The 27,418-nt window shown below is 44.0% G+C and overlaps 1 protein-coding gene across 1 annotated transcript; it reads right to left on the bottom strand.

The window, feature by feature from the left end:
• Window positions 1-15,426: 15,426 nt before the first annotated feature.
• On the bottom strand, window positions 15,427-16,885 carry LOC112878011 (expansin-A15-like). The gene is made up of 2 exons (XM_025942394.1): window positions 16,626-16,885; window positions 15,427-16,533 (listed from the first exon to the last, which is right to left on the bottom strand). Exons 1-2 carry the CDS (start codon window positions 16,762-16,764, stop codon window positions 15,896-15,898), a joined length of 777 nt encoding a protein of 258 aa, XP_025798179.1. The 5' UTR covers window positions 16,765-16,885; the 3' UTR covers window positions 15,427-15,895.
• Window positions 16,886-27,418: the final 10,533 nt, after the last annotated feature.

The following is a 27,418-nucleotide window of genomic DNA, read 5'->3' as shown; positions in this document are numbered from 1 at the left end:
GACGAAGAAGAACTCATACTAGTTCAGATGCTGTGTTTCCATGACTGGCAAGCAAGGATAAAGCAGTCGACAGAATATTACCTTGGTGAGACTTGGTCTATAGTCTGTTCCTTTCGTTCAGCTTTTCGATTTCCTTCTTCAGCTGCTAGACCTCTCGGGTGTGTTTGAGCTTCAAGGTATCAAGTTCATTCCACACTTTAGCATTTTCTGCTGCTTGTGTTTCAATCTCTTGCTCCCTAGCCTGCAACTGTTCGAATTTATTTCCACGGCTTGCAATTTGTTTGACTTGATGCGGGATCGATTACCATGGTCCGTTCGATAGTGCATAGCAGTTTGAAGAAGAAGTATTATTCGATAACATCAAATATGGACAGTTTTGAGCACTAACCGTGGTGAACCGGAATATATCCTGAAATGAGTCGTTGAATTCCTTCAGGTTTTCATCTTCTAGCTGTCGATCATCAGTGAGCTCCAATGGGATGCCGCTTTCCCAAAATGATGGCTGCACTGGAGCCATCACTAAGGAACTACCCGCAACGACTTGCTTGACAGGTTCATGCTGTTGTGGCTGTGGGCTCCCTGTTACATGGTTACTCGATAAGCAATCATACAAGCAACAAAGAGCTCAGGTGAAATGCATATCAACACAACTTACCTATGGGATTTTTGTGAGTTTGATCAATGTTCACCGATTCTGGTTCAGCCTTTGTGGGCATGGAGATACGGACTTCTAGCGGCTGTGATGGCTCAATTACCTCCATGGATGCTTGATGAGGACATCACCATGCTAGATACACCCAAGATTTGGTCTTCTATGAGTTACAAGTTGTCTCAAACTTGGTCTTCACGTCTGGTTTGGACTCAACCGACCACCCTGAGCGGAAACGCTGATATCTCCTTCATACGACGTTGAAATGAGGCATTCTTTGATGTGTTGGAAAGAAGACAATGAAAGCTTTATTTTGGTCCTGGTCCGAGCTCCAGAAGTTTCATGGATCATTCGTGTTGGCATCACCTATTTTGGGCCAAGTCAGCCTTGTATCATGTTGGGCCTTAAGCCCAGGTTGAGGACGCCCCCACCTGGTCGCCCTCAACCCTAGGACGTCCCCCCTTTGGTATAAACTCAGTAGCAGCTGCCACATTAGGGTTTGGGTTTTTTTAGTTCTAGTTATCCATTGAGAAATAGACATCTTCATTGTAACTGTGATGTCAAGTCCTTTTGCTGTGAATCAGGGCCTCCGTTCTTGTTCTTCACCACTATGGCGATTAGTCCTTTTGTGATCAGAGCTTGAGCCCCATACTTGTCCTTGTTTCGTACACATCCACAATTTTAGATTGCGTGCTTATATTTTCTTGCTTGTGTTCTTCAATTCGCTTGCAGGATTAGTCTTCTTGGCGAGGTCAATCAAGTTGTGCTTGGTTGATAACCAATGGAGCAGCGGTGTAACGGTTGCACGGGTTCGAATCCTACCTGATTAGAAGCCCGGATCGCCAATGTCGAGTTCTCCACCAATCAAAACTATCATACCTATTGGAAGATCGGGCCAGTCCTACATCAATGCTGGTGTCACATCAGCTACCTTCTCTCCCTTGGGGGCTCAGGCATCCGCAGCATCGCAGACTGCTCCAAGCCCGGAGCAGAGGACTGTCTACATACGAAAACATCATTATGAGTTGTTACCTGACAGATAAAAACCTACAATACACAAGGGAAAGGCACTTGATTCTTATAGTGCAGACTTCTTTATAGTGAGTATGTTTTTCTTGAGTACTCGGGGCATTGGTTTAGTACCCAGAGTACTCGTTGTTGCGGGTTCGCCAGTTGAGGGCGGCGGTTGCCCCGGCGGGACAACTGCGACAATCACCCTCAACGTGTGGTCGAGGTCGGCGAGTGCTCCAACGTGGCTTCAGTAGTACCACTTGATGGGTCAACTGCAAAGGTGGGCGCGCTCTGTCCCTTTGCAGTGTCATCCCCGATCTCCTCCTCAACTATACCCCAGACATGTTTGGGGCTCAGGGAGCTACTGACAAGAGTTAAGAAGAAGGGGGAATTTCAATCGAAAAGTGACCAAGCGAAGGCAGGAAAAGTACTCAGAATACAAGGACAAGCATTTACCTGGACGTCCCAATGTCATCACCAGCGGGTAGGGTGTTGGCCTTGCATTCCCAAGCGGTGGCTCTTGGTCCCCGCGGATGGCTAGGTAAAAGATCACCACCAGGAGAGCTTACGCCTTCTTGGGTGGATTTCTTACCCTAGCCTTTCACCACTTGCACCAGCGTGCGACTGTCGTCGCTATCTTGATCGTCATCCGACCTGACCGGATCATAGGACGGACGGCAGATAGGCTCCTGCTACGCCGATGGCTGTAGATGCAGCGGACGTGATGTCTGGCATCGGCGGCATACTTCTATATATGTTTACATCCTGCTGCACCAAGATTGATAGATGAGTTAGTATCACTCAAGACAAAATTGCAGTTCAACAGGATACGGATACTCACATGCTTTGGAGGCTCCTTGGCAGAGTACATTTTTGGAATATATGGTACGGTTTCAGCACCCATAAGTACTCGGCCGACTTTCAGAATGGCATCAGTTTTCTGAACGGGCTCTGCAGAAAATCGAGAAGGGTCTGAGACTCCAAGGTACTCGAAGCCAAACCTCGCTCGTTTCTACAGTGGCTGCATCCGCTTGCCGACCCATGAGTACATGACTACTACCCTAGTGACGCTCGCATCCCTCTACTTTTTTATCATACTAAGCAACTCTAGGATCTGGCTCTCATAAATGCAAGGTTTGGACCACTTGCATGTGATCTTGAGTGCTCCTGCGGTACTCTCAGGCAGGGAAGGTGCGTGATTTCCGATATAAAACCACCTCTCTCTCCACCCTGATAGACTACTTAGGAATTTGTAGAAAATATATTTTTTCTCCATCCCCTGCCTCAGTTGCAGTCCAGCACCTCCAACCTCATACAGATCCTTATCGTTGGGTTGGGCTTTGAGGTGGAAGAGATAGGCGAACAAATCAAAGTGTGGCTCTATCCCTAAGAATACTTCACAGAACTGAACAAAAATGGAAATGAGAAGGATGGACTTGGATTGAGATGATGCAATTGAATTCCATAGTAGTAGAGGAGACCATGGAAAAAATCAGAAGTCGGGAGGGCTAATCCTCGCTCCACAAAGTACTGAAAGAGAACAACCTCATCTACTTCCTCATATGGCCTCTTATCACCAGTGGCAGGGCGCCACTTGATAACTTCTTTGCTCTGAAGAAGACCCTCATCAACGAGGGCCTGGAGATCAGTTTCTGAACACTTACTTGGTCTCCATCCGTCTCCGGTGGTGGTGACGACCTTCAACTCCTTCTCTTTTCCCTTGGAGGCCCCTCGCTTGCTGTCAGCCACCCTTGTGCTCATGAGGCGCTTTGTTGGCATGCGCTCGGGGGCTACAACGGGAGAGGCGGTGGAACAGGGCTCTTGGGAAACAGGATGAATCAGGCGACTACTTCTCACACACAGAATGAACTAGATCTAACTCTGGAAGTGGCGGCAGCTGCGAGATAGAGGAAGACGAAAGGCTCGAGCAGTAAAAAAGCACAAGTGAAAGGGTAAGTGAAATCCTAGGTCCCCACGCAGTTAAATAACCAGCGGCGGACTCAAGTTCACTTTGCGGAATGCGAAGAGTTTTTTCTAGGATAAGATTTATTTTGAGCGTAATTTCGGAAATTTTTGGAAAGTTATTTGTTTAACCATTTTTTAGGGATAACGTCACGAAAAAAGAGGTTTTTGAATTTCTGAACCAATTTACCCACTTTAACAATCAATTCAAACTCTTAATGTTTCACACAACCCATGTCACCATTTTTTGGTCCTTTTTTTTCCAAACCTTGGGATTTGGATTCAAGGCTCGGGGGCTGCGGGACACGTGTCATCGATGGCTTATTTTTTAATTTTTTGGAAGATAAGGATAGAAGATTCAAGACTAATTTGACCCTCAGCCTGATTCTTCGATTCAACCTAGGGCTCGGGGGCTACTCCATATGGAGTGCGAGTTTAATCGCACCCCATATAAAAGAAGACTTGACAACTACTCGGGGCATGAGCACCTCACAGCCTCAATGTAGCCAAGCAAGTACTTGGAAGACACCTTCAAGATGGAGTTCTGGAGAACTCAAAGACACCTTTAGAAGTACTCGGAAGCCTGCAGTACTCGACTACGAAGAGCTCGGGGACTTGTCAGACCTGGGGCCACGGGACTGCGCACATGGTGTGGCAGAACCGCCCAAATTAATTCGGCTCAAGTGCACTAACCATCATCCATAAAGGTGAAGCGGCTACTATGCACTTCAAATGGAGTAATCCGACAGTCTGTCGGGTAATTCACAATGCGACCATTGAATTTTTTTGATTGAAACAAAGCGTACACTTAAATTACACGAAGGCAAGTCTAGAGATTACAACATTCCATAGCTTTTACCTTACAAGTGTGATAATTATTTATTACAAACCGAGTTCATAAAACTAGTGCTCCAGAGTTCAATCATAAAAACTTTATGTAGAGTTTAAAAGTAGCATAAAGAAGACACGATCATCTATTATCGATTCGGATACCACGATGAAGCCCGTACATGGCATCACTCGGCAGAGTCATTGTTGGCCGGGGATGGATCCCACTCCATGGACCAACTAGGAGGCAAGGTACAAGGCCAGGTCAAACCAGCTATCATTTCTTCAAAAGACACACCTGAAAACAAATACCACAAGCAAGGCTGAGTATACTAATACTCAGCAAGGCTTACCTGACTATTGGTATGTAAATACTGACTCCTAAGCATGCATGGCTTGTAAGGTTCTAGGGTTTCTTTTTGTTGAGAAGCAACAAAGAGTAAGTCCTTAATTTTATATTTTAGCTTTCAATATTCTAGTTCATTTAACCATTCTAAGTGAGCATCTATCGCTAACCGTACATGGTGGAAAACATTTAATCATCCAACAAGTTTCATCATAGTCATAGTTCTTCTTGTTACTCTATGTGGCAGAAGTATTAAGCAGTCTCAATTACCGTAAGAAACGGACAATTCGAATCAAATTTCTTAACCTTGCAAGGCAAACCTAACACACACGCCTGGAGTATCGAAGGGTCATCCCAAGCAATTTTTCCCCTTTCTTTCCGAGTTGTGGATCAGGGTCACCCTCCCCGACTACAGAGCCACGCTCTGCACTCGCATGTGTATACCTATCTGAACTTCGTTCAAGTAGGGTGAATGTAAAGTCCACTTGCCAGGCCAATCAGGCTTATCGAGTACCATATTTTCGACATGTGGTTAGTATGTTCAAATGCTTAACCACCACTACCACACGCTGCGGCCTTAGCATTTTCCTCTACTCAAAGGAGGCCTCAACCATGAGTATCGTACCACAGCCCCGCCCGTCGACCTTATAGTTGTAGTATGTGGTAAATCATTCAACTCCTATAATTCTCGCGAGTGGCGGGAAACCACTCGACTTTTACCGTACCTATCAGCAGAGCATCTACTCAAACTTCAAGTTCTAATATTCATTACAAAGGTGCCTAGGATCATGCAGCTAGGGTTTCAATCAACTCTTGTGAACTTAAATGCACAGGTAAAAAGGAACAGTAGTTGCATAAATTGAAACACTGGGATCATGCACCGGGGCTTGCCTTCTTGGGCAAAACTAGTCGGGGGTTCTTCCGAACTTTGGTTGGGGTCTTCAGCAACTTCAGTTAGATTAAGTTGAGCTTTGCGCTGCTCACTCTCGGACTTGGGCGCCAGCTCGTAGGTTCCGTCGGCGAGAGTAGTCGATTCTATATGAATGCACATGTATGAGTGGTTTTAATGGTACAAGATAAATAACTATTTTACTATAAAGTAGTCATTCAACAAAACTCAAGTTAAGCAATCGAGCACTTTATTTTCTTTTTCTTATTTAGTCATTTATCGAGTACTTATCTGGATTAACTAACTTCATTAAGTAAATGAGTGCTTCATTAAGTAAATGAGTGCTTTTGTCCTGTCGTACACGACCATTTTCAATAGTAAGTCTGGATTAACCCAAACTACTCGTAGAGGTAGTTTCTAGGGTTGAGATTTTTATGCAGAGCATGTTACTTGAGTTTGTAACCCCTGGATATTTCAATTCCAAGAAAATATCTCAGTTGGCCCAAATCTTTTACTTCACATTTGTGTGCATGATATTTCTTCAAAGAAAAAATCTCAGCTAGGTCATTCCATGTGATACTAATATCATCCACATAAACTATTAGAATTGCCACCTTATTCGCATCATGCTTATAAAACAGTGTATGATCAGCATTACTTTGGAAATAACCCCGCTTGAGCATTGATTATCTAAACGGTCAAACAAAGCCCTTGGTGATTGCTTTAATCCATATAAGGATCGGTGCAAACAAAGCACCTTCCTATATATTTGATTTGTTTCAAAGCCAGGTGGAATATGCATATATACTTCTTCATGAAGATCACCATGAAGAAATGCATTTTTCACATCCATCTGATATATTTTCCAATCCAGGTTAACAGCACAAGATATGAGCGTCCTTACCGAATTCATCTTGGCTACCGGTGCAAAAGTCTCATCATGATCAATCTCATAACTCTGAGTATATCCTTTTGCAACCAAACATGCTTTGTACCTATCCACCTTCCCTTCTGGTGTATGTTTGATGGTGAAAACCCACTTACAACCTACAGGTTGCTTTCTTGGAGGTAGATCCACAAGCTCAAAAGTTTTATTCTTCTCCAAAGCCTTCATCTCTTTTAGCATTGCTTTTTTTCCACTTAGGCTCCTCCTTGGCCATTTTCCAGTTAGTGGGAATGGATGTGGAATCTAGAGAGGCAATAAAACTTTGAAATGAAGGACTACAATTTTTATAGGATTGGAAGTTGGCAATGTCATGTTTGTACCCCCCCCCCCACATAATCTTTGAGCCGTGTAGGAAAATTTGAAAACCTATTTGGTTTTCTCAAGGCAATAGGGAAGTCATTCTGAGAAGAAGGTTGATTAAATGATTGATTCTCACATTGCTCTAGAGTGCTAGATGGAGCAATAGGACCGAGAGATTCAGAGAAAATATTTGGATCCTCATGCATAACAGACTCTATATTCTGAGAAGGTAGTGTATTTTGCATGTCTCTATGACAAGAATTATCATTATCATTGTTGTTATTATGATCATACCTTGCCTCCCCCTAACTTGTATTTTGATTATTACTAGAAGGTAACACACATGAAGTCGGAGCACATGAATTCGGAACATGAATAGAGCCCACAAGAATGCCTATACTGTTACTCTCCCACTCTTGTTCAGGTAGGGATAGAGTAATTCCAGTATCATTGGTTGGGCCATAATATGGTTAATGTTCATGAAAAGTCACATCCATACTCACAAAGAAGCAACATTCAGATGGACACCAGCATCTATAACCCTTTTTATTAGGAGGATAACTAACAAACACACATTTAATAGCATGTGGATCAAGTTTTCTAACATTACTTCTATAATCATGAACAAAACACACACATCCAAAAACCTTTGGAGAAACAATAAATTATTTGATTTCAAAGTAATTCAGCAGGGGATTTATTATCAAGAACTCGAAGAGGTATGCGATTAATTAAATATGTTGCAGTTTTCACAGCTTCCCCCCCCCCCAAAGAAACTTTGGAACATTCATAGTAAACATAAGTGAACGAGCAACCTCAAGTAAATGCCTATTTTTCCATTCAGCAGCACCATTTTGCTTTGGAGTGTTAACACAAGTTGTTTGATGTTCAGTACCATTCAAACTATGAAAGTGTTCGAACTCCTTGTTAACATACTCCGTACCATTGTTTGAGAGTAAGATTTTAATGGTGTTGCCAAACTTATTTTAGATGAGAGCACATAAGTCCTTAAACACAATGAAGACATCACTCTTATGTTTCAGCAAATAAAGCCAAGTATAATGACTAAAACCATCTATGCCTAGAGATAGATTGCACCTCACATGGTCCCCAAACATCAGGGTGAATAATATCAAATGGTTTGTTACTCCTTAAACCCAAACTAGGATAGGGAACCTTGTATGCTTAGCAAACTCACACGCATCACATATAAGAAATTCCCTATGGCAAGCATTAAAAAGAGATGGATAACTACGAGACATAGTAGCAAAAGAGGGATGCCCAAGCCTGCGATGAAGTAATAATAATTCTTGACATGGAGACATCTTGGTCGCAAAAGCAACTTCATCACTTTCTTCATCAAGATAATAGAGTCCATTATGCATGGTCCCAGTCCTAAGAATTCTCCCTATTCCCAAGCTCCTGAAAGCACAATGAGAAGTATCAAACCAACCACTACAAAACTAGGGACTGGGACATTTCTTGTTTGAGAGATTTTGTGATGGAGCTAATGAATAATAGGTTAACAGGGAAATTAGGGACATGCAAAACTGATGATAAGGATAATGTTTTGGTGCATCAGACGGATCCACATCCTGTTATAGGAGCCATGGATCCATCAGCTACACGAACCTTATCCTTACCTGAACAAGAAGTGTAGGAAGTGAAAAGATTAGACGCTCCTGTCATATGGCTAGTGGCCCTAGTGTCTATGATCCAGGATTTAGGTGTACAGGTTTGGACATGATTTATACCTTATCAGGTGGCATGATAACTGGAATTAGTGAAGGAACCTTGAGTGGAAGATAAGTCTTAGAGAGTTTAAGTTTGGAGTTATATTTCTCAAGAGCTTGAGCATCTACCACTGGAAGCTCCCTTTCAGTTGCAGTGTGATTTGCTCTATTCCAATTTCCACCTCGAACTCCCCCTAGCTGAGATTTTCCCTTTTTCCACCTAGGTGGAAAACCATGGATCTTGAAACACTTCCCTATTGTATAGCTCTCACAACCACAATGATCACATTTCGACTTTGTGTTACTATGATCCCCTCTAGCATTAAGTGTGTGGCTATTCCGAATAGATAAAGCAGCTTGAATATCAGCTTTCTTAAAATCATCCACTTTGGGATGAGTCAATCTTGTTTCTTCTTCTATGACACTGGAAATTATATCATCTAGATTGGACCATTCAGACTTGGAGAAAATAAGCTGAAGCCAAAGATCAAATTCCTGATTCAATCCATCAAGAAAGAGTTTGCTTATAAATGATTGAAACCATGTTTGATGAATAGCCATATCCTTTTGATCAACCGGCTCAAATGGATGATAATAATGTAGGTGTCTATATAGTCTTATTTCACCAGCATATTCAGTCACTGATTTTGTGCCTTGCTTCAAATGCAACAACTCATGCATAATACGAGCAGCATGCATCTTGTTTGATTTGCCTACAAATTGATTATGCAAAGCACCCCATACCTCTGCTACTATAGTCATGGTTTCAACCTATTCTTGAACAACTGGTTCCATACTACCCAACAGCCACAAAAGTACTCTGTCATTGATTTGTTTAGTCTGAGCATCCATCTCACCTTTAACATCAACCAATAACCTCTCGTACCCATGAGAGCTCAAGATTAATCGGGCATGTTGAGCCAAACTCATATAATTTTCTTGTTCTAGTAACTTTATGGGATTTGGCTCAAGAGCATATTTGACAACTTTTGAAACTATCTTGGGCTAATCCATCATTTTACTAAGAATTTCACATAATTTTCCAATGCTAGGATCACCCTCCTTTTCTCCACTAGTCCCAGATATGCTTATGTCTACTAGAATCACCAGAAAAAAAACTCACAAGATAAGTAAACTTGGCTCTCAGAAGTTACGGACAGCACTATGGGCTAACCTTTTTTTATGAAGAAACAGCAGCAGAGGGTGAAAAAGCCATACCGTTGGGGGCTAGGAACTGTAGCGCTATAGGAGATCAGGCAGCTCCGTGACTCCGTGACAAGAACGGCAGCTGGCCAGCATCACGTACTCCTAGTCGTCCATAGCGGCCACGGCCTTCTCGATGGGGAACTGCGGCAACGGCAGGATGATTGGCTTAGGGGATGTCAAAAATGCTGGCCCGTCGTTGACCTCCTCGTCGACGGTGGCCACAACCGTTGGCCACCAAATCACACCCTCTATATGCCGCGAGAGGCCGTAAAATCAACACAAATGGAGTGAAATCCACAAGATTGGCCTGCTCTGATACCATATTGTGAATAAGTGGTGGATTTGAGATGGATTTGGGATTTGGAGAAGGGAGGAGCAGTAGACATAAACAGGAAATGGAGAAACTCTGGATCGATCCTCTTCTGTATCCTTCCATGTCTATATATTTATTCTTGGTATGTTTACACTTTAGTCCATATAATATATCTAATATACAATTATGTAAACCAACAGAAGGCGAGCTCATCCTGGTGTCGTAGGGTTCAGGCGACCAGTTCCTTTGTCCCTCCAGAGCATCTCCGGCGATTCTGGCGGCGGTGGCAGCGCATCTTCTAGGGATGGAGTGTGAGGTATGCTTACTCCTACCTTGAGAAATCAGGTTGTAGTCTTCCTTTTGGGGTCGGTTCATCGCTGGTTGCTTGGAGACCACCAACAGATCTTGAGGCGCCAGAACTCCTTTCTATTGGCGATGGATTGCTCGGGCGTTCAATGTTTCAAGTGTCCATCGGCTTCTTTGGTGCGCCAATTGTTGTAGCATTAAAAGTGTATGTTGTTTCTTCGGAAGTTCCTTCATCGAGCTGGAAATTGGCTTCAAGTTGCAGCTTTGGTGTTCATCTCTTCCAGGGATGGCGCGTCGAGCGGCGACTCCGATGGCCGGCGTTGAAGATGACCGAGATAGTCTTACAAGGAATTGGATGTAATTTTGCTTTTATCAGGGATGTCATTGTAAGAAATGCATGTCAACTTTTATAAATCAATAAAACTAATGCCACCCGGTTTCTCAAATCTCTCCTCCAGCTCTTTCCTTTTTTATTATTAGTCTCCGCCTTCTAGACTATTTAATAATAAATATTATTTTTCCCTCAAAATAATGTATATTATTCTAGTGAGTTTCAATTTCCAATATTTTTCATGTTTTGCAATTTAGGCTATTTTGTTAGTTCAAACAAATCATGAAAATTCATGGAACAAACTTTTTTACCCTATCTATGCTTAACAAAAATTATTGCATTGGAACACTTGTTTGCTTGGGTGGAACAAAAGTCTCTACATAAGGAATAAAGTCTTCTATATCTCACATGAATCATACAAACTTAATAAAAAAAAGGTTGTACACTCTAAACAAATTATGCATGGAACAAAATATTATGGGCATGTAGCCGATGCTATAAATTATTTTGTATAAATTTAGAAAGTTAAATATAAACTTGTAGAATAAAAAATATAAGAATAAAATTATATAGCACTTCTAAACAATATGACTATGAGAAAATAACAAGAAAATTCTACCCAAGAAAAAGGAAAAAGTGCTACCACACTCAAACATGTTATTTGGGCTAAAATCAAATGGCAAAATATGCGTATTCATCCCTGAACTATTGTTCGAAGGTCAAGTTCATCCCTCAACTTTCAATTTGGTGAATTTAGTCCTCCAAATTCTAGTTTCGGTTCAATCTCATCCTTCACCCTAGTTGGTTGTCCATATTTGCGTGCCACATCACCCTAGACATGTTTTCACTCATCACTAGCAAATATCATATGTCTCCTCCTTCTATTACAAGATCACTCAAACTCCATCCACCTTATTCTCTCTCATCTTGCTCTCAGCCTATTGAGTAAATTGGAGAGCAAACCATATTTTCAGAGAAAATGAATGGTTAGTGGTGACCTCAACAATAGATGAAGGAGAGAGGGGATGCAAACAAGATGTATATAGGATATTTTGGTATTGATGACTTCGCATAAAACACTCCTAAGATGATGTAGCATGCCAGCATGGACGGCCACCTAGGACGAGGGACAAGATTAACCCGAAAATAAAGTTTGAGGACTAAATTGGTCCAATTCAAAGTTGAGGGACAAATTTGACCCTCAGGAGAGAGGAGATGCAAACAAGTGACAAGAAATGGCTTGACCTTGTGGAAATGTGGAAGACTCCCAAAAAAAGGTATTTCTCCATATAACCCAACACTTCTCTTGAACATGATACTTTGGCTACTTGTTTAACATGTATTCCGTATATGATGTAGATGACTTGTCAAAAGAACAAAGACAACCGAGGGAATGTTTTGTTACATCAAACAACTGGCTCCTGTAGCTACCCGGTGTTTGTTGAAAATTTGGTAAGTTAGCCATGTCGATGTGCCTTTCATTTCTTATCCAAATGTCTTCTATATAGATATCCATTTGCTGGTAGTAAGTAGATATCCATTTCATTTAAGTAAACTTGTTGTTCTGTCATATTTTAGCAAATAATGTTTCTGGTTCCATAAGTTGCCAAGATCAGTTTGTATAACGCCCACTGTGTTGTCCGATCGTGCGGTTTGGTTACAAACTGTTGGAGTTATCCAAAGGGTTTCCTCTCATATGTGTGTACCAGTATCTGATTGCAATATGATGATTTTATTCATTACTTGTGCTTAGGGGTAGATTTTGGAGATTGCTACTTGAGTAAAATGGCTGCCATAGTACTTGTTTATGATTTATCTGTTCGAGTTCATGTCTTATATGCATTTTATGACTATTGACACTAGGTTACTATGACTAGTAGCGACCGTGAACCATTGTGATAGTTTGTGTGACATTAAAATTACTGTAAATAGTTTCTATCTAGTTTACATAGCAATCTGAAAATACATAATACCAAGGCTGTTGTGAGATTTGGTAGTCAGTGGTTCCAATTTTAAGCATGGACTTCCTTTCTTCTTAAATTTTTTTCTATTATCAAGTGTTGTGACCGATTAAGTAATCTTACTCCATATAAACATTTATTCAGGAGGATGAAAACAAGGATGAGGATACAAAACTTAATGCATTTGATTTGTTCAAAATGTGCCACTTCAGCAAGAAAAAGGATGGCTATACACTTGCTATACAATCAGCTATTGTAAGTCTGCTCTCCGATGGTGCTATTTTGACTTGGATATTTTAGACTGCCCCATGATCCTAAACAATGTTTGCTGCTTGCTTGCTAGACTCAAATGGAAACCCAACTGGCTGCACAACCAACACGGGGCGAACAATCAAAGTCTGCGGTTTAGGTTGTAGCTAATGTGCTTGAGTGCAACAACAAGAAGAGTGTGTTTTTCTTCAGAATGTTGGGATGCAGACTAAGCGACCAAGGATGAGTGCACAACTAGAAGTAGAGAAGAGGGAGAATGCTGAGCTTCGGTTGATTGTCAGCAACCAGCGCGAACAAATGGAAGGCTTGTCAAAGCAAGTGCAGGAAACTGAACAGACAAGGATGAGGGACAAAGAGGAGATGAGCAAGAAGCAAGCTGAGTTGGAGGCCAAACTTGAGCTTGTTCTGGTCAAAATGGACTACGCTGATAGATATGATGGTATGTTAGATGTTGCTGAAACCAATCTTTTCATGTTGCAACCTATCTGTAGTTTTGGTACTAGAGTGAGGCACAGATGGTGGCTTAATTTGTTTCTGGTACTTGATTTTTGGTGTTGCAGATCCTGTTGGTGTTCTGCAACTTTTGCTGCCTGTGCTTCTGAAATCAAACATCAAGTTGTTTCAGGTGCTTGGATTTTTTGGTGCTGCAGGTCCTGCTGGTGTCGAGGGGGAAATCTGGACCTACAAGATGGTTGTTGACTTGTTGTGGTTGTTGGTGCTCGAAGTTTTGCTGCCTGTGTTTGTTGAACCAAAACTGCTAGCTCATATTTTGGGTTCTGCTAGAATGTTGTATGATTCTTGAACGTGGACAAACTGGTAGCTGTTTTGCTACACAAACTTTTGTTGCTTGCTATGGAACTATTATTGATTCTGGAAGCAGAGATAAACTCTTTTGAATCCGAGATTGTATCTGTTATTAGGCTGATAAGCATTCTGATTGTATCTGTTATTGAATCTGAGATTGTACGAGAAATTGGATTAAATTTGGTGGGCTCTAATTTTAATAGGCCTGTTTAGTGGGCTTGTTTAGTGGATTTTGATCTGATAGTGGGTCAACAAAATGGTCCACTTCTGAAATGGGCCAAATGTAAAAAAATAGTGGGCTGCTGTTAAAAAAATAATAGGCCATCGCTAGTTAATGGACCGTCAAAAAATTAATGGACCGCTGTTAAATAATTAATGTGCCATGAAAAAATTAATGGGCCGTCAAAAAATTAATGGGTCGTCATCCGTGACGTCAGCAGCCACGTCATCATCCACGTCAGTCGCCACGTCATTGCACACATGTCACCGACCATGTCACCTGTCATGTTGGCCGCCATGTGGCAATCATCCATGGCGTTTAATTTCGTCACGAATGTTGGACCTGGGCTGGACTGCACGGGCCCAAAAGCATTTCATGACGATTAAAAAAGTCAAAAATCGTGCTGATCCGTGACAATTTAATTTTGAAGAAAATGTCAGCAGATTTAATCTGTGATGCTCAATTGATGACGGTGAGTAAAATCGTCACGGATAAATTTTTATGACGAATTTTCAGTGATCTGTGACGAAATTGTTTCGTTATAGAATAAATAGATTCTTGTTAAGGGATGAAAATGATTATTTTGCCAAATCAAATCTTACTTGGACTCCAAAACCTATGTGTGCTGACTTTGTATGCTAGTGGGCCAAATACGCATACTTGAAGAGGGTGGGCATCGGCCCACAGTATAGGAACTTTGTTATATCAGCTCAAACCACGTAATGGCGTGAGAAAGACAGGTCGAGGAGCTCAAAGTTGTAAAACGTAGAAAATTGGTCCTGCAAAATAGCAAGTAAATAGCTTTGCAACAGTTTACACAAAAGAATAAAGTAAATACTTTTGTGAAAGTTATGCATAAGACCATAACATTAGATTCTCCCCCTGTCCAAAAATATAAATTATTTTAGTTTATAATAAATCAAATTATTCTTAGTTTGATCAAATTTATATAAAAGAAAAAATTATTTAAGATATAAAATTAGCAGAATTAGATCTATTATGAAATATATTTTTATGTTAAGATCTTAGTGCTCTTCTCTCTATATAATTTTGATTAACCTTAGAATAGTTTTCTTAAAAAAATTAATCTTAGAATAGTTTGACTTAAGATAAATCAAAATGCCTTGGATTTCAAGATGAAGGGAGTACATCTCAAACAAGCAATAACAAGAGTAAATTTTGGGTTGCGCGAGTATACAAAGCTAACACAAGGCAATAAGAGGATTCTTCAAATTAAGCTCACTTTAGCCATACTTTTATAATATGCAAAACTAATTGACACACAGCAATGTACCACACACACATTTACATGCTTAAAACCATACTTCCGTCGTATCCAAAATGTACCGGACCAAATGTAAGCTGTGCTACACTTCTTCCATTATTGTCTTCTCTAGGGTATTATATCAACTCAAAGCTCGTTCGAATGAACAAATGTGCATTTCAAAGTAAGAAAAGTGGAACAAAAAGCTAAAGGGGTGACTGAAGTCCTACCCGTTTGTGCATGAGTGACTGATGGAAAGGTAAACATGGTTACTTCACACACACTCTTCTAACTCTTTTGTGCAAATCTAAAATGATTTACATTTTTTTAATCAGAGAGGGTGTACATGGCTAGCTAGGCGCTAGCGTGACATGGGGTCTGAATTACTGACAATATAAACTGAAAACTTAGGACATATTTGCACATGATGCAAGTGCTCCAGCCGGAGAGCTTTCCTCCAATCTATCTACTGACGGTCTGAAGAATGCTATAGCCAGCAGTCAGTGCTCGCTCCCTCCTTGCAGCTAGGCTCTAAGTGCAGGCAGGGTGAGAATGATCAGTAGGAGAACTGCAGGTTGCTCATGAAGGACATGCCGAACGCCCAGTTGACGGGCACGACGTTCTGGAAGACGATGTACTGTCCGCCCGTGGTGGTGACGCCGAAGGTGAGCGCCTGTCCGGCGATCCCGGCGAGCGACTGCCAGTTCGCGCCCCAATTCCTGCTCATGGGCACCCGGTTGGTGGACGTGCCCTGGACCCAGGCGCTGGCGACGGAGCCGCTGCCGCCGACGTTGGAGATGAGCACGAGCTCGTAGTAGTTGAACCCCGTGATGGTGAAGCGCACGCCGCCCTGCCGGACGCAGGCCACGCGCTGGTACAGCACGGGGATGATGCCGCCCTGGTAGACGCCGATCTTGACCCAGGCCGGCTGCGCCATGTCGAAGTGCGCCCGCGGCGGGTTGCACCAGCCGCCGTTGTTGCTGGGGAGCGCGTAGTTGGGCGGGCAGAGGTTGGTGGCGGTGACCGTCACGGGACCGGCGCCCGGGCGGCACCACCGCCCATCCGTCTGGGAGTCGCACGCGATCTGGAAGCACTGGCCGCACGACGCGCCGCCGCTGAAGAGCACCTGGCTCAGCGCCGTCGTGGCCGTGCCGTACCCCGTCGTGTACAGGTTGCCGTACCCGCACGCCCCGCCTGCAGTTTTATTTGCACCATGGTCGGTCAGGGTTATGAATTAGTCTTCATCAGGGCGTTATGCACGCACGCATTATGCCCAAGTAGCGTACCCATTGTGCCGGAGGCGTCACTGCCGCCGTAGAACGTGGCCGTGCCCCTGGACCAGGCCGCCACGGCGGCCGGCGCAGCGAGCAGCGCGACGACAGCGAGGAAGAAGACGGCCGGAGGCAGTCGTCTGGGCGTCGCCATTGCCACCACCCCCTGCGGCGTCTCGAACGGTAGGATCTAGCTAGTGAAGACCGACCACGAAGCTCACGAACGAAGGATCAAGCAAGAAGAACTGTTAGTTGACAAGTGGTGTGCGCTACTACTGTTGCTACAAGTCACTGGCCAGGCCTTGGCATCGGTTCTTAAATAAGGCCCTGTTCGTTTCCTACCCTCTAAACTTTAGACCCATCACATCAAAGAGAATCTTGCTATTTAGAAGTATTAAATAAAATCTGTTTATAAAACTTTTTGCACAACTGGGTGCTAATTCGCGAGACAAATTTAATGAGCCTAATTAATCCATAATTTGCCACAGTGATGCTACAGTAATCATCCGCTAATCATGGACTAATATACCTCATTAGATTCGTCTCGCGAATTAGCACTGGGGTTCTGCAATTACTTTTGTAATTAGACTTTATTTAACACTTCTAAATGACAAGATTCTCTTTGATGTGACCCCTCTAAACTTTAGACCCCAGGAAACGAACACACCCTAAGAAGCGCTAGATGGCGGAGGAGCTGACCAGCCGCTGAGGTCGACGGATCTTCTGAGAACGAAGCCTGGAGGCGCAGGCGAGATCGATCGATGGACGATCTGATCGAGCGCACGACGTACGGCACGTGCGCGCGCAGCTACAGTTTCGTATCGCGTTCCGATCGGGTTCTCTCGCGATCGAGCTCGATCCGGGGCTAGCTTGTTAATTCCGGAACGTAACATGCATGGATGCATGGCCATCCAAGGGGTTTAGAAGATTCTGATCTGCAATTACTCCCATTCCGTGTCGGTCTGTCGATCGATCGTAGCATAGTCAGCCCTGACAGCAGCGGCTGAGAGATAATCAAACCGAGCCAAGCGAGTATATTTTATAAGGAAAGAAAAAGTAAAAAACGGGTTGAATTCCGTGGAGAGAATGATTGGCGATGAACTGGCGGTCGCCTATTGGGCGCGCTGATAAGTAACAGGCTGATAAGCAAGGCCTCGACAGAGGGTATCACGGCACCTGCGTCGCTCTGACGAACTGACGAAGCTGCTAATTAAACCCATTTGTTATTCCAACACAACATGCCGGTCACGTGATGAGCTCGCCGGCCGGGCCGGCGGCCGTGGGAACGATCGTGCCGAGATGGTGGCTGATTAAGTAGTAAGGGGGGTCCAAATCGGCGCCCGGGGGGGGGGGAGGGGGGTGGCTTCATGTCTCCAGCAAGTTTCAGCATCCGGCCGGCTTTGTGTCTCAAGCGATGCGGATATTTCTACCGTAGCAACAAACTTAGCGGTGTATGGATCGGCAACAAGCTTAGCGGTGTATGGATACAGTGATTAATTTTTATAGTTCGGATTATATCGAATATTTGAATGTCAATTAGGATGACTAAATATGAGCTAACTGTAAAACTAATTGTATAAATAGAAACTAATTCACGAGACGAATCTATTAGTCCTAATTAATCCATTATTAGCATATATTAACTGTAGCACAACATTATCAAATCATGGACTAATTAGGTTTAATGGATTTATCTCGCGAATTAGCCTCCATTTATGCAATGGGTTTTATAATTAGTATATATTTAATACTATGTCCAAACATTCGATGTGACGGGATTAAAGTTTAGTCCCGAGGAACTAAACAAACCCGTATTGGCCTGTCGCGGCGCGCCCCCACCTTGTTGTGCCGGGATCGAACATGCGCGGTGGGCTGGAGGAGGATCTCGGGTGTCGCTCGATCGAGACTTGGCCAGAACGCGCGCGGCGAATTGGTTGCACTACTATAGAAATGGTTTTTAGGGACGGGTAAAATTGCATGCTTCTCACAGCTACAAATGTTGTTTGCAGGTGTGGGTCATCCCGTCAGCTGCCCGTAGTAACCGATTTAAAAACAAAAAAAATTGTCCGCGTCGGCCCTTGATCGGGCCAGCCCTCGAGCGCCCGTAGCGTCGCGCCGACGCCGGAGCTCGAGCCAGCCGCACGAAGCCTGAGCCGGCCCGGCGCTTGAAGCACCGCATGCAGTTGCCAGAGCTAAGGCCGGGCTGGCTGCGCGCCCATAGCGCCACCACGTGCCACCGCAGCACCGCCCCGCGGCCTCTGCTCCAGGCCGCTGCGCTCGCCTCAGACATGCAGCTGCGCTTGAGCCGGCAGAGCTCGCCCGCCACGAACACCCTTCTGTGCGTTGCAGCCCTTCCGCCGTGGAGACCCTTCCGTGCGTTGCAGCCCTTCCGCCGCGGAGACCCTTCCGTGCACCGGCAGAGCTCGCCAAGCCGCCGTGCGCTACAGCCCTTCCGTGCTCCGCGGCCCCATGCTGCAGCTCATCGAGCTTGTCCGCAACGCCGTAGACCCGTGCCGCCCCATGTGCTGCGGACCCGCGCCGCCTCACGAGCCCTGGAGAGGAGGGGAGGCAGCGTGGGAGGGGAAAGCACCGCTGCCCGTGCTCGCTTCACGCCGCCGCTGCGGCAAGGGAGGGGGAGGGGAGGGGAGGTGGTGCCGCAGCAAGTGAGGGGAGGGTAGGGGAGGTGGCGGCACTGCAAGGAAGGGAGACCGGGGAGAAGAGGTGGCGGCTGCGGTACCGTGGGAGAGGAAGAGATGGCGGAGAAGACCGAAGAGATAAGGAAGAGAGAGAGGCCTGTGCATGTGCTGCTGCTGCTGTCTTTCTAGAGATAAGGAAGCAAGAGAGAGGCATGTGCATGTGCTGCCGCTGCCCGCGCCATCACCCGCCTTTTATTTTATTTTTTCAGGAGTGGGTGAAGCCATTACCCGCCTTTGAAAATGGCGCCCCTTTTTTGGGACGGGTGATGGCGTCACCTGCCCCTGAAAATGTTTCTTCAGGGTGGGTCAACTGCTACAGTAGCCTCGCTCTTCGCTCTTTTGTAGGAGCGGATTACCATTTCGCCCGTCTTTGAAAAAAAATTAGAATGTTTCTTGTTCTGAAGGAACAAGCATTGTGACAGACTCCCGGTGATAAAAGTGAGATCATGGTCATATTTATTTTTGTTCAAACTTTATGCTTTTAGTTCCCCCGCATGTACATTAAAAATTACTTTTGTAAATTAAAATTCTATGTGTTCAGCGTGGAGCTTGACGCCCGCCGCTCGCCTCAATCCTAAACAGATGACTTTCATTCTATATTGATGCATGGAGCCAACTTGGACCCTAGTGCTGATGAGAAGCGCTTTTCATACGATAGCGATGAGGAGAAGTGCTCTTGGGAGCACAATGAGATTTGCACATTGTGTTGAGAATGAAGATCCTTCTTTCCCGGAGGTTCAGGATCTTGGTCATGGCAAGAGGCAGAGGAGAATTATGTGAACTATGCTGATGCCGTGGAGAACACGGATATGTCTATGCTCCAGAGAGTGCCTCATCATGTAGAAACTCTTCTTCAGATCATGATGAGCTAGGATGAGGATGTGATGAAAAGCATAATTCTTGCACCTAGACTTCATTCACCTATAATCCCGCATTCGAGGCAACAAATGGTTCCTCAACAAGTGGCAGCTCATTCTACAAGATATTGAAGGTTGTGCACATTTTGCAAAATCTCAAAGTCCTTTAGAAACTACAAGTCCATGGTGAAGGCCCAACCATTGCCATAAGATACAACCAAGTCAGGCTAGCTGCAGGACAATGCACATAATGACACTTGGTGCCTCGACAATGCGGCCTAGTGGTCCTTGGAGAGTGCTAGTGCTTCAGACCTATGTATCTAGGTTGAAGGAAGCTATGCGGCCTTTTTTGTTAAAATCATGAACTCATGTTATGGTAATGAAAGAGGAAGTAAGCCACATGTTTTGGTGCAGACAAGGTCAACACATGTACAACATGTTTATGATCCAAAGAACAACAATGTTACAAATGTACATGTTTATGATCCAAAGAACAAAGTTAGTGCCAACCTGGACCCTAAACCTTGTTCGTAACTACATTTCTAACATTGTTGTTTGCTGGGGTTTGCTGGGCCGTGGGTTGTGGTTCTCTCATGAACTAACCTGACATCGGGTTCGAGGGCACTCGAGGCATCCTCCTGGTCGGTTGGTCAAGCCGTCATCTCTAGGGCAGGGCAAGAAGCTCCCATGCGGCGGGGGAAGAGGCTCCCACTCGCCGCCACCACCGCCATCAGGTCACCGGCCCTCTCCACCTGCGTGTGAACTCGTGGCGAGTCCCCGTGAGATTTTCAAACATCCATTTTGGGACATTATCTCCACTAGAGGCTTCCCCGTATAATCCTACTCTTACATAGGGAACGTTGTCCATGGTTAGTACATTTGTAAAAATGTTGTTCCATAAATTTGCAGTACATGTGCTGACCTTGTACGCACCAAAAAGATTATCTCTCCTGCTATACATCTTTGACAAGACCCCACATTGGTGACACCAACAACAGTTATGCACATTCGGCAAGATCCCTAGCAATAAATTTAATATGTATCATGTGCTCTTTGGACCATACACCATTTTGAAAATCGTTTAAAAACCACAAGTCTATTGTGAAGGTCTGACCATTGCCATATGATACAACCAAACAATCATTTAAGTTCACATAAGGCTAGTTGTGGTTCAATGCAAATAATGTCATTTGCATTGGTCACTCAACAATGCGGCCTAGTGGCCGTTGGACTACAATATTACAAATGTACATATTTATGATCCAAAGAACAACAATGTTAAAAATAGTTAGTGCAAACTTAGATCCTAAACCTTGTTTGTTATTACATTTGTAACATTGTATATCGTCATTACAAGAGTTGTTACTTGATGAAGATCCCTTTGAATGTTCAAGTGCGAGAACTCCATGTACTGAAATTATACCGCATCGCTCATCATGGTCATTTGGGGCTTGAAGTGCATGAATTACGAGCACAATGAATACAATACTTTGCTTCTCATCATCTCAAGACGAGCTCCCACTAATTGAGGAACCCTTTGTTGCCTCAAATGTGGGTATTACACGTGAATGAAGTCCGGGTGCAACAATTATATATGTTTTTCGTCTCATCCTCATCACCATGTCTAGGCACCTCTTTATGGTAGCACGGCCAAATTTCCATGGGTAAATGGCATATTAATAGATTAATTGCTGGTCAAAGGCATGTCCTAGCGAATTGAAATGTCATGTATTCATGAAGAGAGAGAGAGAGAGAGAGTACCAAGTAAGTTGAGCAACTAGAAATAATGGGCCTGTTTGGGAGCACTCCAACTCTAGAAAAATAACTCCACTCCACCAACTCCAGGTTTTTTCAACTCTAATCCACAAACTCGGGAAAACAAGGAGTTGTTCTACCTGTTTGGCTGATTGGCTAACTCCAGCTCCATAAAAGGGAGGCTTCAAGAGGAATAGTCTTTTTTTGCCCCTTTCTTTTTTTTCACGCTACAGTACTCGCACTACTGTATGAGCATGCGGTAGCTGAGCTCTACGACGATGATGAATATGGGCATCGAACGCATGCTCAAGGAGAAGTTCGGTTACGCTTTCAAGGAAATCCGCCAGGTGTTCGAGGGGGATCAACCACCGGTGGAGACAACGCCCGAGGTCGCTGAATGAACTTGTCCACCATGGATATAGCACCGTCCTCTGCCATGAACTCATTGGCAAGAGATTCTTTGGTGCTGCAGGCGGTGAACCGACACCTGGACATACTGCGGCTAGCGATCACAAACTACAGCGGGACTGTGGACGTGGTGGCCATCGACGGCGAGGACTGCCTGGTGAAGTACGACGGGCCAGAGTCCATCGGGAGCGGCATCAAGGCTGCAATCAAAGAGAAATTCCCGGACATCCCCAACGTTGTATTCAACCAGTAGAACACTCTCTAGATAGGTAGATATGCATCACACAGTCAACGGCAAATAAGAAGATGAAATTATCAGATATATACATCGGATCGTCATGCGTGTAGTAGTTTGCAAAATTCTGCTATGCTTCTATTGAAAGTTTGAAATGTAGCAGCGCTGTCAATGGATGGTTTTGTGCCTCATCTCTGCATTTGCTTAACTCTGCTTTGGTGCAGATGTCTGCCTTTCATCACCTGAATTCAGATGATTCAGCATTCCATACTCGCGCTACTGCTGGAAGCTGGCTGCGCTAGGGCCACGGCCGATGCTAGGGATACGGCCTCAGCAGGTTCCACACCCGCGCCTCCTGGCTGGCCACGGCTGCACCTGGCAACCTCGTTGGATGCGGCGGCGCTAGGGTCAGCTGAGGCTGACGGGATGAAAGGGGTCTGGCCCCTTGAGGAAGAAGCAGAGCCTGTGGCGCCATGGATGGGAAGAAATTGTGAGTGAGAAGAAGAGAAATTGAAGGGGATACAAGGGATTACTCCACAATACCTGGATGGGAAGGGACATCAGCTTCAGTAGGCTCCATTTTGCTTGAGAGTAGAGGCTGCTGGCGACGTCTCCCGGGGGGACTTGCGCTAGGGTTTCACGGGACAGGGGGTGGCGGCGCCTTACGAGGAAGAAGACGAGGGAGGGGTGTAGGGAGAAGGGACACTGTTCTTTTTTTCTCGCGAAGAGGTACGTTGTGTAACCGGTGGCAATGGTGGATAATTTTACCCCAACTTCATGAGAATGTCTATATCTAGTGTTTTTGGATCAACCCATGAGGAGCTCCATGAAAAATATGGAGTTGGCCCCCCAACTCCAGGTTTTTTCTGGAGTTTCCGGATCTTGAATTTCTGGAGCTAGACGTGTTTGGCATGGATTTTGTGGAGCGAAGCTAGAAAAATTGGAGTGGAGCTCTCCCAAACACGCCTAATATTATACCTTGTTACGGACACTATCACAATAACTAGCTCCCGGTGTATAATCCTACTCCAACTTAGAGAAGGTTGTCCATGGTTAGACATTTGTAAAACTGTTGTTCTTTGGATCATAAATCTGCAGTACATGTGTTGACCCTGTCCATACCAAAATGATTATCTCTCCTATTGTACATCTTTGATAAGATCCCACATTGCAAACACCAACAAAGGTTGTGCACATTCTGCAAGATCTCTGACAATAAATTTAATCTGTTTCATGTGCTCTTTGGACCATACACCATTCTCAAAGTCCTTTAGGAACCACATGTCTACGGTGTAGATCCAACCATTGATATAAGACACAACCAGACAACCTTTAAGTTCACATAAGGCTAGCTGCGGGTCAATGCACATAATATCATTGGGTTCCTTGACAATGCGGTCTAGTGGCTCTTGGACTACAATGTTACAAATATACATGTTTATGATCCAAAGAACAACAATGTTATAAAAAGTTAGTTTAGTACATTTGTAACATTGTCCATCGTCATCAGAAGAGCTGCTACAAACTCAAAACTCACAATGAATCATGATCAAAAGTTTGTAACACTGATGTTCTTTGGATTATAAACATATGTTGTACATGTGTTGACCTTGTTTGTAGTAAAAGGACTAGCTCTGACTCATCCATCACTAAAAAATGGTGTACATCTTCGACAAAATCCCACGTTGCTGACATCAACAAAGGTTGTACACATTCCACATTTGATAAAATGATCTTTCCACAGCACACACCAGAACATTGACACAACCAGAAAGAAACTTCTTTGTGTTTTTGCTTCAATTCACTTTTGTCATAATATTTATTCAAAACATGTAGGTCATGGCTCAAAAGATTGTTGCGATCATGAAAAACACACTTAGTGAGCTCACCCATTCTCCGCTTTTGGTCTTATTGGTACTCAGATCTGATTGCTATTTTTGTTCTATAGCTCCCAATTGCACTCCATCAAGTAAATGTAAATCCATAAAATAATAGTTCTAGGAGTTTGTCACAATGCTTTTTCCTTCAGTATTACAAACAATTCAGAACATTCATGAATCAGGATCAAAAGTTTATAACATTGTTGTTATTTGGATTATAAACATGTTGTACATGTGTTGACCTTGTCTGCACTAAAAGGACTAGCTTTGACTCATCCAACACAAACAAAGGGTGTAGATCTTTGATAAGATCCCATGTTGCTGACATCGACAAAGGTTGTACACATTCTGCAAGATCCCTGCCAATAATTCCAATCTTTGTTTTGTACACATTCTGTAAGACCATAGAAACTACAAGTGGAAACAGTCTAAGTACTCCCTTTGTTTGTGATGGATGAGTCAAAGCTAATCCTTTTGGTGCAAACAAGGTCAACACATGTACAACATGTTTATAATCCAAATAACAACAATGTTATAAACTTTTGATCATGATTCACGGATGTTCTAAAATATTCATAATATTGAAGGAAAATGCATTGTGACAGACTCCTAGAACTATTATTTCATGGATTTACATTTACCTGATGGAGTGCAACTGGGAGCTATAGAACAAAAATAGAACATAAATGATGTTTATTTAGCTCTAGAAGCACCTGTGGTAGCTCCACCTATAGCAGTTGCACATCTTGAGCAAGAAGTCGCAGCAGATGGGCACGAGGCCCATGTTGAGGCAGCCAACAATCTCGATCAGTTCTAGGTAGCTAGACCTCAAACAAAGCTGGCTTTTCCGAGTCCTTCTCTAGCACTGCGTTTGGCTCCATCACCTAACTCTACCTTCTTCTGAGCCAACGAGCATTGTCTCTTTTGCCTCCTACTTATACAACACGACATCTAGCTTCATCAGGTGACTGCTCCTTCTTCTGAGCAGACCAGCAAGTAGCACATAATGTTTCAATGGATTCCATTGTGATGTCTGGGTTGTCCAAGGGCCACTAGGCCGCATTGTTGAGTTACCAAATGACATTATGTGCATTGACCCACAGCTAGCCAGCAAACCAAGATGCAAACACATGCGACCTGTCGCACTTCACTCCTGTTGGTCGAGAAACCTATCATGTTGCTCCACTCAGTCAATGCAGTGCATTGAAATGGACATACTCTGTGAGGTACACGAATATGAGGAAAAACGATGGAACTCAAGCACCCCCAGTGCAAGCATCTAAGGGCTCATGGCTGCATGAAATGCATCAATAGCACGAGGAGAAAAAGGTGGTGTTGCAACCCTACCCTACCTCCTGAAGGAGCGCTCAGACTAGTGTACCCATGCCCGCTCTGCCCGTGAACCCACTACAATAGCTGACATGTGCACCCCGCGTACAAATATATAAATGGAGCTGCTGCAATTGTACGGGTTTCTCCTTTTATTTCCACCCCTCCCATCCCCAGCCCCACAGCACACAGGTAAGAGAGCGGCGGCCTCCGCCACCACCTATGCCCCAGCGGCCAGAGCTATTGCCCCAAGATAGTGCGGCGTGAGCACTCGTGCGACCAAGCCTGATGGCTGGACGGACCACCGGAGCCTCCCACCTTGCCGGAGCCCCAAGCCGGAGCCGCACGCCCACATGACCCCACCATGTCCATGCCTTCCTCGAGCTCCAAGCCACAGCAACCCATCGAGGAACTCCAATCCGTTGCAAGGCCCCACTTCGCCGGCCGCTGAAGATCCGAGCCGGCACCAATCCGCAGCTGCCCCAAGCCTTCGTGGCCCCGATCCTCCAAGGTTCTGCTTCCAATCTTAATTTCTTTCTTTTTTCTTTGCTACTGATGTCGATGCTAGATCCAAAATGCTTGGTTTTGCAAGATGCACATGGTAGTAGACATGGAAATTGCTTAGATCGGGTAGTTTGCTACAGTTAATTTGTAGTTAGATTGTGCGTGTTGTTGATTGATAATTAATAGTTGTTGTGATATTTAGTTAATTTGCTTCTTTTTTTAAACTACCGACTATTGTGACGATGGAACCACCGTCTAGCAGTGCCCGACCTGTGCAAGACTTGCTGACATCGATCCCTCTTGAAGAAGTAGCTGCAGCTACCCCTCCTAATGAAGTAATACCAATTGATGATGAAGCTGATGATGTGCAAGAAAATGGGACGGCCACTGTTACTCACTCTCGTGGCTCAGAGAGGAAGCTTACTTTTGAAGTATGGAAGGACTTCACAAGAATGTGTGATGACGATGGAGTTTGGAAGGCAAAGTGTAACCATTGTGGCAAGAAGCTTTTAGCTACATCAAAAAACGGTACAAACCATCTGCGAACTCATGTGAAAATCTGTATTTATAGAAAGAAGCCTGGTGACAAAAAGTGCAATCAAATTTGAGGTTTGCATCCATTGAAAAGGGTCGGTAGCTTTTGAAAACTATGTGTTTGCTTAAGATGTAGCTAGGAAAGCACTTTACAACTATAAGTTATGGACCCTTAGAAATTGCATTTTGAGGTATAACTTGCTATATGTGTCATAATTTCTTGTTGTATACTTTATTTTCTTGCTATATGTGTCATAATTTCTTGTTGTATACTTCAATTCCTTGTTATATGTGCTATATTTTCTTGTTGTACACTTTATTATTTTGCCTAGTTGCCTTGCTAATTTATTTCAGTGTCAATTGAAATGTCTCCAGAGTTGGGATCCTGATTCCAGGGTATCCATTGTGACCCTTGATAACTGTAGTGTCAATGATAATATGATTGGTCTAATGGAATCAAGACTTGGGGAAGGTAATATATTGTTGGGTGGAAAGCACTTGCATACGCGATGTTGTGCGCGTATTCTGAATCTTATTGTTCAAGATGGCTTGGAAGTGATCAAGAAATCTATTGCAAGAATAAGGGAAGGCATTGCTTACAGGATTGCTA

The sequence above is a fragment of the Panicum hallii genome, chromosome 9 (assembly GCF_002211085.1).
Source record: "Panicum hallii strain FIL2 chromosome 9, PHallii_v3.1, whole genome shotgun sequence".
NCBI lineage: Eukaryota > Viridiplantae > Streptophyta > Magnoliopsida > Poales > Poaceae > Panicum > Panicum hallii.
This window is presented reverse-complemented; position numbering and strand designations above follow the sequence as displayed.